At 48.0% G+C, this 15987-nt stretch overlaps 1 protein-coding gene across 2 annotated transcripts in view; it reads right to left on the reverse strand.

Annotated features, from left to right (window-relative positions):
* LOC147128764 (adenosine kinase-like) overlaps positions 1-15987 on the reverse strand; it is a 63704-nt gene that overhangs the window by 31955 nt on the left and 15762 nt on the right. For both annotated transcript variants that reach the window (XM_086017363.1, XM_086017362.1), the window contains exons 5-6: positions 4307-4479; positions 3187-3295 (exon numbers count right to left, since the gene is read on the reverse strand). In XM_086017363.1, coding sequence (XP_085873489.1) covers positions 3187-3295; positions 4307-4479 — 282 coding nt within the window. The remainder of the gene's footprint in view (positions 1-3186; positions 3296-4306; positions 4480-15987) is intronic.

Raw genomic sequence — 15987 nt, forward strand, 5'->3', positions numbered from 1 at the left:
CTGACACTCGGAAAACGATATTTTTTATATTATCTATTTTACTTCATCTCAATATTTATTGACACTTAATGAATGCAAGGTTATCAATACCGCACCACAAGAAAACGATACCTGACATCATGACATCGACATTTCACCCCACCCTGATTGGACATTGGTCATAAAATGGATAATTCACACTTCATTATTTGTCCCTTAGTCTATAATATGGATCTCGATATCGGTTGTTTTCTCTTCACTCCTTCCTCCCGCCTTTCCCCTCCCAAGCTGAATTTTGTCTGGTGATCCCTCCTGGGCAACGTGTAAGGACAAGGGGGAGTTGAAGGGGGGAGCTGAAGTGGGGGGGAGGGAGGGTGTCTTTGCACAGACTGGCGCAGCGTGGCAAGGGAGAAGGAAGAGGCAGGAGGAAAAGCTGTGCCGGAGACAAACAGCTCAAGGTCAGCGTGAGGACGCCGGCCCGAGTTCGGACCAGCCGAGGTTGCTCATCGTTCTCCCGCTTGCCACTTAACCGGTTGGTTTGCAGGCTTCAGGCGCACCTCCCACTTTGATTTCATTTGGGGTTTATTTTGTGTGTGGGGGAGACTAATTGCAGGGGTTGGCAAGGCAGAATAACAACGTGTGCACGTGTGCGAGTGAATAAGGTCGAATGGAGCCTTTTCCCTTCAGTGAGAGCAAAAAACAACAATGTAAAAAAATGAAATCAAAATAATCGAGAAAAAAAGTCAAGACTATTTTGAAATCAGCCTCAAAAAAGGTGCAGGGGCACCAAATCAAAATTGCTGTTGTAGACTGCTGTTATTTTTAGAATGGAGCGTTCTACCAATGATGCCATTGATGAATGGAGTATTTGTAGAAATATTGATTTTATATTATTAAACAACAATAACATGCACAGCTCAGGTGCAATATTGATATTTTGTCCTCCGATCGCCCCCCCAAACCCCTCCGCCCCCATAGAGGTCATTATATCTGCATGATATTTGACGCGTGTATCGATAGTGTATCGCAAGAAAAAAAAAACGATAGGCTACATCCTGATATCGGACTGCCGTGATACCAACAACAACAAGTGAAAACAAAAGTACAAAGCGCAATATTGAGGAGTAGTTGCGTGCAAACGGTAGTGCCGGTTATCGATTGGTTTTCTTGACTCCAAAGCTGCCGCGTTGGCTCATCGGCGGTCCGAACGATCCGCAGCGAGGACGTTTACCTTGCGACTCCACTCGAATTTTGTGACGTGTTGAAAACAAAGCTTGCGTCCTTGTCCCGCATGGACACTGTTGATGTTTTGCTAGCGAGCCGTCGCTTAGCTGCCGTCGGAGTGGGGGCCAGTTGGCCGAGGCCCGCGTCTCCTCCATCTATCCTTGGCTGCGTTCGGACCATCTGCGCCCGCCGCTAATTAACGGGGTCTTTTTACAGCCAATTGCCGTGCTCGTCTAACGCCCCGCCTCTCCATCATCATCCCGTACGTGAGCGGAAGGTGGACTTTGTTTTTTTGTTTTTTCAAATACATACATCGTTATGCTGTTGGTTTTGTATCTGTGCCTGCACATAGCGGGCAGGTTGATTCAAAGCGGCAAGCTGAAGGATGCGCCCAGAGAGTGGAGATCATATTACAGGGCAAAGCGCTCAGCGGTAAGGAAAACAAGCTGCTGGTGATGCTGCCGAGTGGATAAAAGAAGAACATGGAAAAGGGGCGGTGGGGGGGGTGTTGGCATTGAGAGGAAGGACAGGAGGGAGGGAGGCAAACTGGGCCAGCATGAACACATCATCCCGAGCAATTAGAGTCACTCACACAATCCGTCAATACATCAGCCTCCCTGTCTGAGGCCGACTGCACGGCCGCCGCCAAAGAGCAATATCGTCACGTCTCGTATTGTTTGATCTCGCACCGCAGCATCCATTTCATTCGAGAAAAACGCCAATATCGGCTTGGTTCAAGCATCCCGTAATCGGTCTGGCGGGCGTGGGATGGAACAGCCGTAGTGGGTGGTCGCATATCGTTTGCTTTTAGGATACAGGTGTCAAATGACGATCTGACGTTTTCTGCCACACGACAGAAATGGACCAGGCAAAACCATCTCCTTTTGTCTCCCGATCCAGTCTGGACGCACACCCGTCAAATGTGGATATTATGCCTGTCAGTCTGCACTCAGTTAGTGACTGAATGCCGGGAGCTATAGAGTCCACCCCCCAGCCCCCCTCCCTTCCCATCCTCTCCCGCCTTTATTAGTCTTTGTGCAATGCTTTGCCTAAGGAGCCACATTTCCTAGCAACAGCCTGCCACCGAGCGTTTGGCAGAGCTTCAACATTCTCTCTCTTTGTGGGAAACGCCGGCGCTGCCTGCCTGCCTGCCCGCTCGCTCGCTCGCTCGCTGGCTGGCTGGCTGGCTTCACTTCCGCCACCAGCCATGAGGAGGAGGAGGATGATGAGGATGAAGGTGATGATGATCCTTTGATCCAATCGCAGCAAGGTGGCGGCAGCTGGCGCCGCGCGAGTCGATCATAGAACAAAAACCAGGCGAGCGCGCGTGTCGTGATGATTTCAGACAAGGAGTTGTTCAAACAGCCATTTGAGGCCCACCCCCGCCCCCGCAATTCAAATCTCACGGAAGCTTAAACCCCCCCCCCCCCATCCCAGGACCATTTGGCTCAGCTGCCAATTGACAGAGATTGTGCTGTGCTTGCTAATGAGACGTCCAGGCTAAAAGGAGGGAGGGCACCTTGTTGGAACAAAAAAAAAAAAAAAAAACTTTTCTCTGACAGCGCCGATAGCCAATCTGTGATATGGATATTATATCGCGATTGAGATGGCCCAGACGAAATATCAAAAGAATTCTCCTGTAAATCGGTCGCCGTCTCAATTTCCCTTTTGACTTGCTTATTACGCAACAAGCGCAGTCCGGACAAAGCGGGAGGAACGCGGTGCTCTTTGCTGATTGTTTTCCAGGCTCGGCTGGGCGACCAGCGGGAACGCGGCGACCTCTCCAAGGCAGACATCAAAGAAAACGCAGATCCGCGCCAATGGGGAGGAAAACCCCGAAGAGGAGAAAATCATTTGACACTTGAGCGGCGCTCCAGGAAGGCCACGAACGACACGCCGACGGCGAGCGGCGCCGCGATGCTGTCGCCCTGCTAAAAAGCGCCCGGCTGGCCCGCCTGGCCCGGTGGCAACGTTGAGACTCACTGCGATGTAGTAGACTTTGGCTTTGGTGACCAGCTCCCAGTTGCTGTCCAGGTCCAGGTGTTGCTCCTTCTTGTAGCATTGCGCTGCAGCCAGGTTGGCCACCAGGGACCTGCGCGCCGCCGTGCATATCATTACAAACAATCTCAATTGTGCTCATTTGGCAACATTCAATGTGTGGCGGCCATGCATGCAAAGTACATATTTTGCATATTCACAGATGATGTTGGGTGCATCATAAATGATCATGACATTCTGCATCACTGTCAATCAAATGATATTTCCCACCACTGGCGGAGCTAGAAGGGGGGCTGTGGGGGAACTGACACCCCCCCCCCGCCTGAAATTTGCTTGCACCACCCCAATGTGCTATGCTTTGGGTACATTCTGATCGTTTTTTTTTTTCATATTTGCTCTTGTTCTCAGAGAACATATGCTGAACGTTCATCAGCGTTTTCTCAAGAATTTTGGGGGTTGGTAAGAAAAATAGTTTTTGTGTTCTAAGGCAAAACGATACAGATCCAATCTGATGCATTCTGCTCATGTAATACGAGTGTTTGCATGGCTAGCGGTGAGCTCGCAACGCGGAAACGCATCAAGGCGTGGTGGGTGCCCCCCCCCCCAAAAAATAGCAGCAGCACATCATGACCACTTGAGTGGCGAGCGCTGATGGTGGCGTTTAGTTGGGAGTGGCGGATATAAAAGGGAGGCAGGTGGCATCCTCTTAACACGGGCCATTAGCTAGCAGCCCCTCCAAAGCGGCCTCTTGATGAGCGCCTATCAAAGTGAGTGCAACAATCAGAGAGAGCGACTTGATGAGAGCAGGTGCCGCAACACAAAGCGCTCGCTGCCTCGCCAAACATCGCAGGAATTGCAACCGAGGAATCGGACGCGGGCAGGCAAAATTGCAGCCGTTTCTTTTCATGGGGATTCGGCGGAAACTGGGGAGCAGCCCATCATGAAAATGTTGGCTTGCTGGACCTCCATCTTTCACCCCCCTATAACTTGAAATGGATACACAAGTATTCAAACTACAAGTGCGCCTTTTGTATTCTGTTTTGAGCTTTTGTGTCACACGTGTTGACAAGTTGAAGCGTCGGCGGCGGCGTTGGCGCCAACTGACCGGTTGTCGCCGGTGATGCAGGCGGCGCAGGTGCCGGTGGGCTCCTCGCTCTGCTCGTAGTAGCGGGCGTCCACGTGCGCCTCCTCCGCCTTGGTCTTCAGGATCTCGCCGAAGCGGTCGGTGCCTATGCAGCCGAAGAAGGTGGCCACCTTGTGGGGCTTCTGGATCATCCACTGCGGCGGCCCAAAAAACAACAACAACAACAACAACAACGTTAAGCAGCGCCGGCGACGACGCGTTCGAGGGCCATCGTAAACGAGACGACTGGGCACAAAGGAGCTGCTGTCGTCGGCGAGCTGCCGCCTTCAAAGCAGCCTCGTCTCATCTTGTTTACGCAAGTGGCAGAATTCAAGGCCTCGTCCTCGCTTACACAAACACCCGCTGCACCTCAATGTTAACCTTTCTTTTTTTTTTTTTACACACACTTGTGATGTGACATTTTAGTCTCATTGGCAACACTGAAGCCTTGCAAGAGTGTCTTAAAGCGAAAGTCGACCCAAACATATTTTTTTGTGTGTTCCCAGCAGGCCCACTAGTTGAAACACGGCATTCTGATTCATTTTGCGTTTGTGGAATAAGTGCTAATCCACTCGTTTTTAGCCATCTCCGGGGGCGGCCATTTTGTCACTTCTGTCGACTGAAAATGACATCACGACTGCTCACAACGACCAATCACGGCTGACCTGTTTTCTGAATCGTAGTCGTGATTGGGCCTTTGAAGTCTCATGAAATTTGTCAAAGTATTTTGGCATTTACTTCATTTTTATTTGATTTTTTTTATTTTTTTTATGATTACATTGTGATTTTGAGGTAGTTTTCACACCACACCAGAAGCGAGCACGTGAATGTGGTTTGAATGGACGGACGGGGCAGGTGGACAGAGTGCTTCCGTCTCTCGGGCCGATGCCACCCGTGCACTTGTCCGCTCCCTCCGCTCCCCATAAACGTGCGCGCGCAAATTAGCGGAGAAAGCCAACACGCGTGCACCCGTCTCGGTCTTCCTCCTACTGCTGCTCTAACCTTCTTTGCTGCGGGCGCCTCGCACTTATCAAGGTCAGCGGCTGGGGTACACGTCAGGTCCAATCCGATTCCGCCGCGGCCGCGATGAGCCCAAGGTTAGGCCGTAAATAACGACATGTGCCGGCCACTCAGGTGGGAATACGTGACGGTCGCAAAAAAGCCGCCCCGCCAACGTCCCTCTGATGACAGCGCGGTGAATCACAGCGGTGCCCTTCTTCATCTCCTCCTCCTCCTCTTCCTCTCTCTCTATGACCCTGGGCTGCACTCTCGCTGCCAACTCAGCTTGTCATTTTGCAGGGTCGTTAACAGGCACACATACACTAACATGCGCATGAGTACGCGGTGCGCCCACGCAGAGAAAAAGCCTGACAAACACACGAGCACGCGCGCGCGCGCACACACACGCAGAGATTCCAAACACCTTTGCTTTTTGCCAGAAGCTGCCTTCCTACACTAATAAAAACAAAGCAGCAATAGATAAGAAGGAATTGTCTGCAAAGCTATACGTACGCTTGTTTCCACCCTGGAGACAAGCCATCTCCATTCACAGATTACGTGTGATAATAACGCTGCTTTTTAGGCTTTCAAAAGGCTCGCAAAATGACGGGTAAATTTCCACGGGAAGTGAAGAGAGGCAGTTTTTGGACGTATTCCAAAGTGGAAAGCCGCCATGGGGAACCGAGTGGGAATTCGGGATCATTTCACGGGAAGGGATCACGTTCAAGCACGAGTGTCAACACTTGGTTTTGTCATAAGCAGACATGCAAGCGCAACTGAGAGCTTTTCTCCTTGCACACATGCAAGGACATTACGAGCAACCTCCAATTTGGCAAATTCCTGGTTTATGCCCACGGATGCCCATTCATTCCCACAGAACGTTTAAAAATTCCTGCAATTTTATCAGGCTTGCTACGATTTGGCGGATGATTACCCTCCACTCAACTATCTCGGACAATCTCGATTCTTGACTCGATTTATTCACAATTAATGTGAAATCTGGGCCCGTTCAGTTTTTCCCCCCGTATAAACGGCAACAGGTGGATACACAAGCGAAATGAACCTTTGTTCACGAAACATTATTGCCGCACATCGACGAGCAACCGTATAAGTGTAATTAATCATTTTCAGACGGATGAAGTGAATTGTCTCATTTCCTGCAGTGGCGCACTGCAGCACAGTGGCTGGTTGGGCATCGTTGGCTTCAAGCGTCATGGCGGTCAAGAGGATTCAACCTGCAGTGCGGACCGCTTCACTAAAGCCCAACGTTTTTTCCAAGAACAATCTGTGCACCTCAGACACGCCGCCCCCGTAGGGCTCGTCTCATCTGCTGCTTCGTTTGACCGGCGCGGCCCGCCTGGCTAATGAAGTCGCCTGCATGCGCGTTGGCCCGTCCCCGCCTGGGGCCTTGCGCTATAATTGGGCTTGTGACAAAGCGTGAATAGCCGGGAAGCAGGATTGCTTGACCTCTGGCTGACTTGACCCCCTGGCCGCGTTATGCTGCGATGCTAAGCGATTGTCTGCGGGGTATTTATTAGAGGAGGAAGCAGGGGTGGAATCGATTCGTCGACATTACTATTCCGCTTCAACGTTCGATGCCATCGTTGAAAAAAATAATAATAAAAAATGGAATGATATGGTCTCTGGCTGTAGCAGATTTTCGCCGATCGTGTGTTCTGTCTGGAGCGAAACTCAGCGTATCCACTTTGGGATGTTTCCTTTGGAGATTCTTCTCATGTCAAATATGTGCCTTGGCTCAATAACGGTTGGCAAACCTACTTCTTTCAGCGATGATATTGCTTTTGTATGTAGATGCCGCCATAATGGTCTCACTTCCAGTCCCCCCCCCCTCGCCCCCCCCCCCCGGGGCCAATGCGCTCTCTGCCAGTTGCCGGGAATCATTTCTGCACTATTAATGACGCAATTCTCACGCAATGAAAGGAGGTTGAGGGAAGAGTGGCAAACAAAGCGGCGCTTTCTGGAGGTGGCCGGGAAGGCCCGGCGGGCGCCTCTCCAAGCTTCCGATGTTTCAAAATGAAAAACCTTTCTGCTCACCAGGAGCCTCTTTAGAAGGAGAGCTACTGATGTGTACATTTCCCATTGGGTGAGAAGCAGGCTATACCCTCGACTGGTCGCCCGGGCGACACCTGCACTGTTAGCTTTCGTGTTTCAAAAGGCATTTCTGATGATTGCTTCTGTTTTCATTTGGAATTCAGGGTTGTTTATTGTGCTTTCAGTCAAATGTTTATCTTAAGGCTTCATTCCGTATCATCAAAACGGAGCCAGGGTGCATTTCGCTGCACGTCTCAAGTAAAGTAAGCCCGCGTGAAAGGATGTCAGGCCTATTTTTTGCACATAAAATGCAGTTGCCGGATGGGCAGCGGGCCTGTTTAGCCATCCAAAATGTGCTGTCACACACACGCTGTGGGTGCGCATGTTTGCCAATTTGCGAATCAACTTTTATTGAGGAGAATCATAGTTTGGGTTGTAGTTAGCGTTTGAATGAATAATACGGGCAAAATCCTTCCGCCAATGTGGAAACGACTTTAACAGGCGGTCCCCACATCCAACGCTCGGGTGCACACGAGCGAGTGCGTGGGAAGGGATCTTTAATATATCGTCTGCACCTTAACCTGTACACTTGACTTTGACAATTCGGCTTCGGATACGATTGGTCCTGCGGGTCCAGGCTGAAAAAAAAAACGAAAAAAAAAAAACCATCCTGCTATCGAGTTGCGGGCGTCTTTATGTCCTCTGCAGACTTCGGCGGATGGAAATATCAGCGAGGAGCTTCTCGACTTACATTTTGTCTGCACAGGTAAGCAGAAAAAAAAGAAGAGAGAGAAAAAAAAAAGCTCTTAGCTGCTGTCTGACCTTGAGCCGGACGCCATTCAATCAGACTGCTTTCTGCGCATTGCAAGGAGAGTTGATTCAACGAATTAAACAGGCTGTACATTAATAAGTCATCCTGTCACATTGAAACGCTCCTTATGAATGTTTGTGACTATTCATATATATAATATACAAATTCTTAAATACGTTTTTTTTTTTTTTTTCTTTTCTTATGAAAAATAACTTGGTAAACAGTATTTCTCAAGTGTTTGTAATCTCCTTTTGGAATTATGTGGACATGTCTCCGGCAGAGTTCCTGCCAGGTTCGAGAGCAGAGCGATGAAAGGCCGGTTTACCTCTCATCCATCCATTTTCTCTCTTATCTATCCGGCAGGTCTTCTTGTATGTTTTCCTGACAGCTTACGGCGAGAGGCTCGAGGAGCGACGCCTCGAAAAACTTTGGATTTATCGCTCCGATAACCTTCCACATTCCTTTTGGCTGGTGCCGACGCGCCAGACAACGCCGCCGGAGCCATCCATCATTCACCCCAGCCCCCCCTAAGTCCTACTCCCCCCCACCCGCCCGCGTGTGAGCCGCCGGTGATAAATTATCCGATGCCCCGTCTCTCGTGAAAAATAAGGCAGTTAATGCCAAACCATAAAGAAGGGGATTCGCATCATCACTTCGAGCGGCTAATAAACAGCGAGATGCGATATTACAAGGAATGCGTCGTAACTCTGCTCTCGTTAACGCGGCGCCGGACTCCGCCGGTAAATCAGCGCACTTGAGCAAAACAAATGGAGCAACATCTTTACATCGGCGAGAGGCTCAATCCATCAGCGGGCAAACAAAGACAAATGTCATCTTGAAGACGGCAGCGACATCATCACTCGAGTGGCTTTCTGAGGCCTTTTTCCGGGGCGCTGCCCTCTACAAAAGGCTACAAACGAATACTCTGCCTTCAACGTTAGTTTTGCAGCCGTAAAGCACACCGGTGAATAAGGGGATGCCGCGATATCTACAAGTACCATTTCTAGTTAGGTCAGTCGATGCATGAATAAATAATACATTTGGTTGACATTTTTCATGTTAAAAACTAAATTGTTCATTTCTTTCATGTGCATGTTTTTCCATATTTCACATTTTTGTTTTTTTTTTTGGTGCATTTTTGTAAATTTGCTACACATTTTGTACCTTTTAAAAAGTTTACAACTAGGTTTTACATTTTGTGTTGCAAAAAACACTGGTAGATGTTTTAAATGGGATGAAGGTTGAAAAAAATGGTATGTTCACAGTTTTAAATGTTTATTTTATTGCATTCAATTTAAAAAAAAAAAGTGTATAGGTACTTGTTTTGCATTTGGTAATATTTGAAAAAAAATTGCTAATTATTTTCCATTAATTTTTTTTCACATTTTGTCAATTAAAAAAATGTATTCCCCTACGTGTTTCTTCTTTAAAAAAAAGTTTTTCCGCACAATTTGTGCATTCATTTGTTTAATTCTAATATTTCACATTTGCTTCTTAATCTTTTAAAATTCACAGAGACTTTACATTGTTGACAATCCTCCACTTGTTCACATTTTCAAAACAGCTATGCAGTTGTTTCGTAATTTGTATATTTGCGTAAAACCTCCACCAGGCCCCGCCTCTTAAAGCCACATGCATGTACACAGACACAATACGCATAGTATTATCTGTGCACATTTTCACGATGCTTTCAAAAAAAATGATTTAATCGCGTTAAATGTCTTTGCAGAGACATTTTTTGTATTGCAATTTTTTTTTTTTTTTTTGCCTATTGCAGGTGTGTCTGGAACGCAGCCCCCCCACACCGTCCGCTAACTAAACCGGGGCGAGGAGACAAGGAAAGGTAAGCCTGTGTTTTGTTTCCTACTCGTGCGCCAACTTTGGTGAAAATCCACGGCGCGGTCAACCGAGACCTCCGCGGCAGCCGTAACACAAGCGTGCCTGCAAGACTTTCTCCCAGCGCTCACCACTTGAGCGGCTTCCAGTCAACACAGTAATGTTAGATCCTGCTTGCTGCAGGTGGACACTCTCAGGAGGGGAACCCCCGTTTTGCTCCGCCAGCCCTTGTGCTCCGAGTATCGCCGCCCTTTTTTCCCCCCTCGGCGGAAGGTTCGAAAGGCACATTCGGACGGCGCTATAAATCAAAATCTCGATTTTCAGCCGGCCGCACTTTCCCGGGAAGGCCTGCAATAACAATGTCATCCGACTCGGCCTGGTTGCCATTAATGCGCTTGGCCGGCGTCCACGCGGCCGATGCGGGCCCCGCCCCGCGTGTCGTGTGTGTTTTACAAAAGCCCACGAGAGCGATGGAAACGTGATTGAAGCGTTATACGCCCGGCCTGTTACGCCAAGGGCAGCGCGTTTCCAAAAAAAAACAGCGCCGCCGGCCACACACAACACCCGCCGAGCCAACGGCGCGAACGCTGCTACGGCTTTGTCGACGGCCAGAAGAAGACAACGCGCTCCAGTTTAACGGAACCCGAGTGACTAATGTGATTGCTATTTAGATTATTGCTCTGCGCGCCAGCGAGGCCGCCCCTCTGCCAGAAAGTGAATTTGATCTAATTCATGTGTGCTCTCCCATTAGAGCGAGCGCTGGAAAACTTGAAGAAGGGCGCACAGGGCCAAGAGTGATTGACCCAGCTGCCCTCTTTCGTGGCTGCAGAGGCGCTTTGGTAACGTCGACTACAACAACAGACCTCCTCCAAATTCTGGACAATCCTATCGTTAGCTTCACGGACATTAAAAGTGGCAAATGATTTCAGGAGGAACAAGAGAAACCCCTTCACACTTCCTCCTCAAGCCTGAGCCGAAACCGCCACCCGCTAAGAGCATCCCGTCGCTGTCGGGTTGCTAAATTGGCAAATAAGGCGTAAAACGGCGTGGGGACACGCCAATAGTATCGATTTCGGAAACAATATGAACGTGACCGTATCGGGTCATGGCACCCGTCTGCCTAAGAGAGAGGATATCCTATCCCGAAAACATACGCTTGAAACATGACCTCCAACCATGACGACAACAAACCTGAGGCCAAAGACGAACCCTACCTTAATACTTGACCTGAAAACACAGCCTTCAACCCTACCCTGGTTGAGGTTTAAAACCCGTCCTCTACTTGGAACCCAATCAATCCCCAACGCCAAACTTAAACCACCTAATCTACCTGAACCTTAAATTTAACCTTAGCTCCAACCTACTGAACACCATCTTAACCCAAACGAAAACCTTCAGCCTGCATCCAACACTGAAATGAAAAATCAAGCAGGCTCCCTTCAGTGACACGACCGAGCACAATTCAGATAGATTTCATTTTTTTACTAAACTACTAGAGATGAAATCTTTACGGACAAATTTGAGTTAGGTACGATTTTCATGTGACTTTGACGTGAACTACATTTGGAATGTAAATAATACAATGACTTTTTTGTTTTCTTCCAAACAACGCGTCCTGTAACTAGCCTTATACTGTACAAGGCTTGGACGTCAACCCTGCCCCGAACTGAAACCTGACCTCAAGCCCGAAGAACCACGAAAACAAGACGCTCTTGGCAAAGGCAAAAACAATACAAATCAGATGTTTGTCTCTCCGCCAATTTATGGCGGCGAGAAACAGTGCGAGCCTGTTTTCAGCACACAAATGGACCGTAAAGTGCACATTTTTTCATTATTTTCTTTGGTGCAGCGGCGCCTCCTGTTGGCTTTGGCAGCCGGACGCCGACTCGCTGGCCCGCACCGCAGCTCTTCAAGAGAAGAAGCGAGGTCGCGCCGCTCCAAGTGCTGCGGAAATCTCTCCTAAAAGGTCAATCAACGTCGGCGGGAGGACGATGGAGGAAAGAGCGCCGCGGGAGCGGCGTACGAGACGACAAATCCTCCGTGGGCCGTTACTCTCCGGCCGCGCTCCAAGCGGCGGTGAAGCGTTACGAGCGAGGCGCTGCTGTTTTCTCCGTTTGTGGAAAATGCAGTAAGTCACACAGCGGAGCTCAACACAAATATTTGTGAAACGTGCCAAGAGGCTCACTGGAAGAAATGCACCTTGGCGTTTATGATCACAAACTTGCAAATGTCAAAGTGGAGACAAAAATAAATAAATTGGTGTGGGGGGGGGGGTGAAAGGTCATTTAGCAAAACTGCCCTTGTCCTTTGTATCGTTCTTATTCGAATACGGAAAATAGCACTCTATAATTAATTATAAACATTTCCGCGGGCAGTGTATTACAGTCATGCAGGCAAACAAAGAAGAGTTTCAAAACTACTACTATTATCTCAGTAATTAGCAGGAACATGCGCTGTTTTTTGCAGATGATAAAAAAAAAATATATGCCTGTAAGTATTGTGATATTGTCTGTTTACATGTGTCAATGCACCGTTTGTTGCTCAAAGTTTTCTAACACCCTAACTAGCGATGCTATTTATCAGCATATCTATGGCAGTTTGAATTGAGTGCTAGCATTATGCTAGCTGAAAGCAAAGCTGTCAAGACATTGGAAATATTAAATAATTCAAACATAGTTGTTTTAACACAAAAAATATCTTGAATGGAAAAAAAAATATATCAATAAATACTTTTTTTTTTATCCAATAAATGAGCAATTTTTTTCCCCAATTCAAATGGATTGATTTGTGTTTTTTGGTGTATTATTGGTGAAATGTCATTCTGTATTTGAACCACCTCTTTGATGTTTTAATCATATTCAATAAATGATCATATTCATTTTGAATCGTATATTTTAAAGTTTTGTCTGCTGACTATATCGATTTGTAGGACTATTTTATTGTCGTTACTTATTGGAATAGAGCAGCCCACCTCTGTCATGCATTGCACGTTGTTATCATGATTTCCTTTGACATGGAATAATAATCGTTGCATCGGCTTTGGCCGATGGTCGCCGAACACCAAGACGACGTTCTAATCACGGACGACGGGGAAAACGGCCCCGGGTTGCTTTTCTCGTCTTTCTGCGAGAGCCGTCACGCAAAATTGCAAACAGCTGCCAGCCGCGGCACTGCAGAAACGCCAAAGCAGCACTTTGTGACTGGCACGGGGAAGTTACACCCACTTTGCAATAACATGTTTAGCTGCAGCGGGCGGGCGGGGGGGGGGGGGGGGGGCGGGGGGGGGGGGCGCGCGGAGGGGGATGGGCGGGCGGCGGACGCCACGCACACCTCGCATCACTCAAAAGAGGCCAAACAAAAGTCTATGGAAACGCCAATGAATCGTCTGAGGCCAAGGTGACACCGATTAATACTGATTTACATGTCGCGCATGGATGCGCGTGATTGTACAGCATCGTATTTTAGGCTGCTCATTCATTCATCACATGAGGTACTTTCAATCAGAGGATTCCTTGTTTTTATTCAACTGGGGCTGGAAATGAAGACAAATTGTTCACTGTCACAGCCATATCCAGGATAAATGTATTGCGCTAGCACAATCTTGTGGCGTGTTCCGATGTTGAAGTGAGGAGAGGAGCGTCATTTAGTTTGGCAACTGAAACCTCTGCTAGAGTGGACCGCAATTCTTTTTCTCCAAATCTGTTTTCTAGGGGCTTTTGGGCAAATGCATGATTCTATCTATTATTGTCAAAAATACACAAAAAGAATTCTTGCACGTAATGTTAGTTTGTTCAGCAGTTTGTGCCGTCCTTGAACTGTCTTTTTTTTATGCAAGGGAGCCCTTTGCATTGGGGAGGGAGAAAAAGACAAAATCACAGTAGGTGGTTATTTTGTCGTTTGTGGACCTTTTATCATCATTATGATTACTATATATTATTATATTTATAGTATTATTATTTACTGAACTGTCATTTTTGCGGTGTCGTTCCCCCTACATCATGGAAGTTGAACATCCCTGAGTCATGCCATAGCTTTGTCTAATACCAAAAAAAGCGCATTGCCGCCATCTTGTGACGTCTGCAGGCAATTATAAACCTTGTTGGGTGGATGTCAATTAGTGGCGATTGTTGCCAATTCCACAATTTATTTCATTGTGTCACTTTCAACGTGTCGTGGAAAATATTCAACGCAGGCGCATTTTTCAACTTGACAGTCGGGCTTGAAGCGGCCCAACTGCGACGGCGGCCGTTCTCCGTCTGCCTGCGAAAGGCAAAGCGCCCACTTCCCCGAGCGACTTGTAAACGTGTGCTATTTTCATGGCGTAATAGTCGCCGTGACAAAATTCATTATGCTCAAAGGTCTGTTTGCTCTGCGAGTGTTCTGTTTATGTACAGTACATTAGTGCCATATGGAGCCATGCGCGTGGAAATAGTCCACGCTGGCCGCAGATGGTGGGATGCAAACATACTCGCATACAGATTTGTGTTTGCAAATCTTCTGCTATCTCCAAGAGAAAGGACAGAGAGAGCATTCTTTTATGGCGAGTGTTGCAAGATGACTTTCAAATGACATTTGGGGATCCTAAGTCCAATAATGTGCCAAGTATATTTAGAAAGTAGATTACGGGCTTCGAGCAGTGTTTCTCAAGCCTAAATGAGCCGAGGCACATATTTAAAAAGGAGCAAAATTTCACAGTGCACCACCAAACAATGTGGGATGAATCTTAACTGGATATTGCAAATGATGACGGAGGGTACACAAAGGGGTCCCGTTCCTACGGCAACAAGTTTGGGAGCATTGGCATTTCAAATGGAGACCCCAAAAAGTTGGGGTGGGGTTGAAATGGGGATAAACCTATGATGAGTATTTTTCACGGAAAACAGGAACAAAAAGCAAATATCAAATTCACTCATTCATCGATGAATTTATGTGTCTTTTCAAAGCCCAGGAACGTATTTATTTGTTTTTTTATTTGTTGAATAGGCGAATGCGCGAGTATGCGGGGGATCAACTGTACTAAATAAACGGACACGCGAGATGAGCTTGGTCAAGGGAAGAATGAAAGACTGAAGCGGGTGTGTGACTGCGAGGATGCCGAGGCCTCGCCTCGAGACGGATGACGACGTGCCCGTAATTGAGGCTTTGAAGCGCTGAGTGATTGGGCAGCGTCTCAGTTTCTGTGGTAACAGCTCGAGCGGAGGAATGGCCCGCCGAACGCAAGCCTCCCTTTGGCTCTTCCTCCACTCTGGATCTCTCTTTTTTTTTTTTCCCCTCCCTGCGTCTTCTCACTCTCCCGCCCACTCGGTGCTGAAGAGGCTGTCACGGCGCTTCGCCTTTTGTTGTGGAGAGGCGAGCACAACGTGTCCTAGTTTAAGACAGCCGGCCTGCCCAAACCCAAACCATAGATTGAAATCTTAATCTGAAATCCTACTCTGAGTTCAAAGCCTAAATTGAAAACCTAACCCTGGTTTTAAAGCCTAACCCTGGCGTTAACCTCAAACCCTAATTTGAAACCCTAATATCCAATTTGTGAGCCTCACATCAAAACAATCGCCTGCGACTGTTGACTGACTTTGCGTACGAACATGGCCGACAACTGCGCTGATTAGCGTCGCCATCTCATCAGACAGCCACTCAGTCAGGCGTGAAGATGACCAAGGCGCCGATTATTAAAAAAAAATCTCACAGTGCTAAATTCAAACTCTACTTATCTTAATTGGCGGGGAGATGCGAATGGTGGGAACCGAATGGGCCTGCTTTGACACGAGAGGCTGTCACCATCCTCGCCGCCAGCGCAGGCGACAACGACACCCTCGTTGTCGTGCTCTGGTTAGCGTTTATTGCGGCCGACAAAGCAGCCGACGGCTCATCGGCAGCCGCTAATCCCGCGGGGGCTGCTTGACGTCGAAAGGGCGACATTCCCAATGCGCTCGGCGAATTGTGACCACTGTGAACACTGGCAGGT

Source organism: Filicampus tigris, chromosome 19, assembly GCF_054856515.1.
Source record: "Filicampus tigris isolate MCC_2025a chromosome 19, RoL_Ftig_1.0, whole genome shotgun sequence".
Taxonomy (NCBI): Eukaryota; Metazoa; Chordata; class Actinopteri; order Syngnathiformes; family Syngnathidae; genus Filicampus; species Filicampus tigris.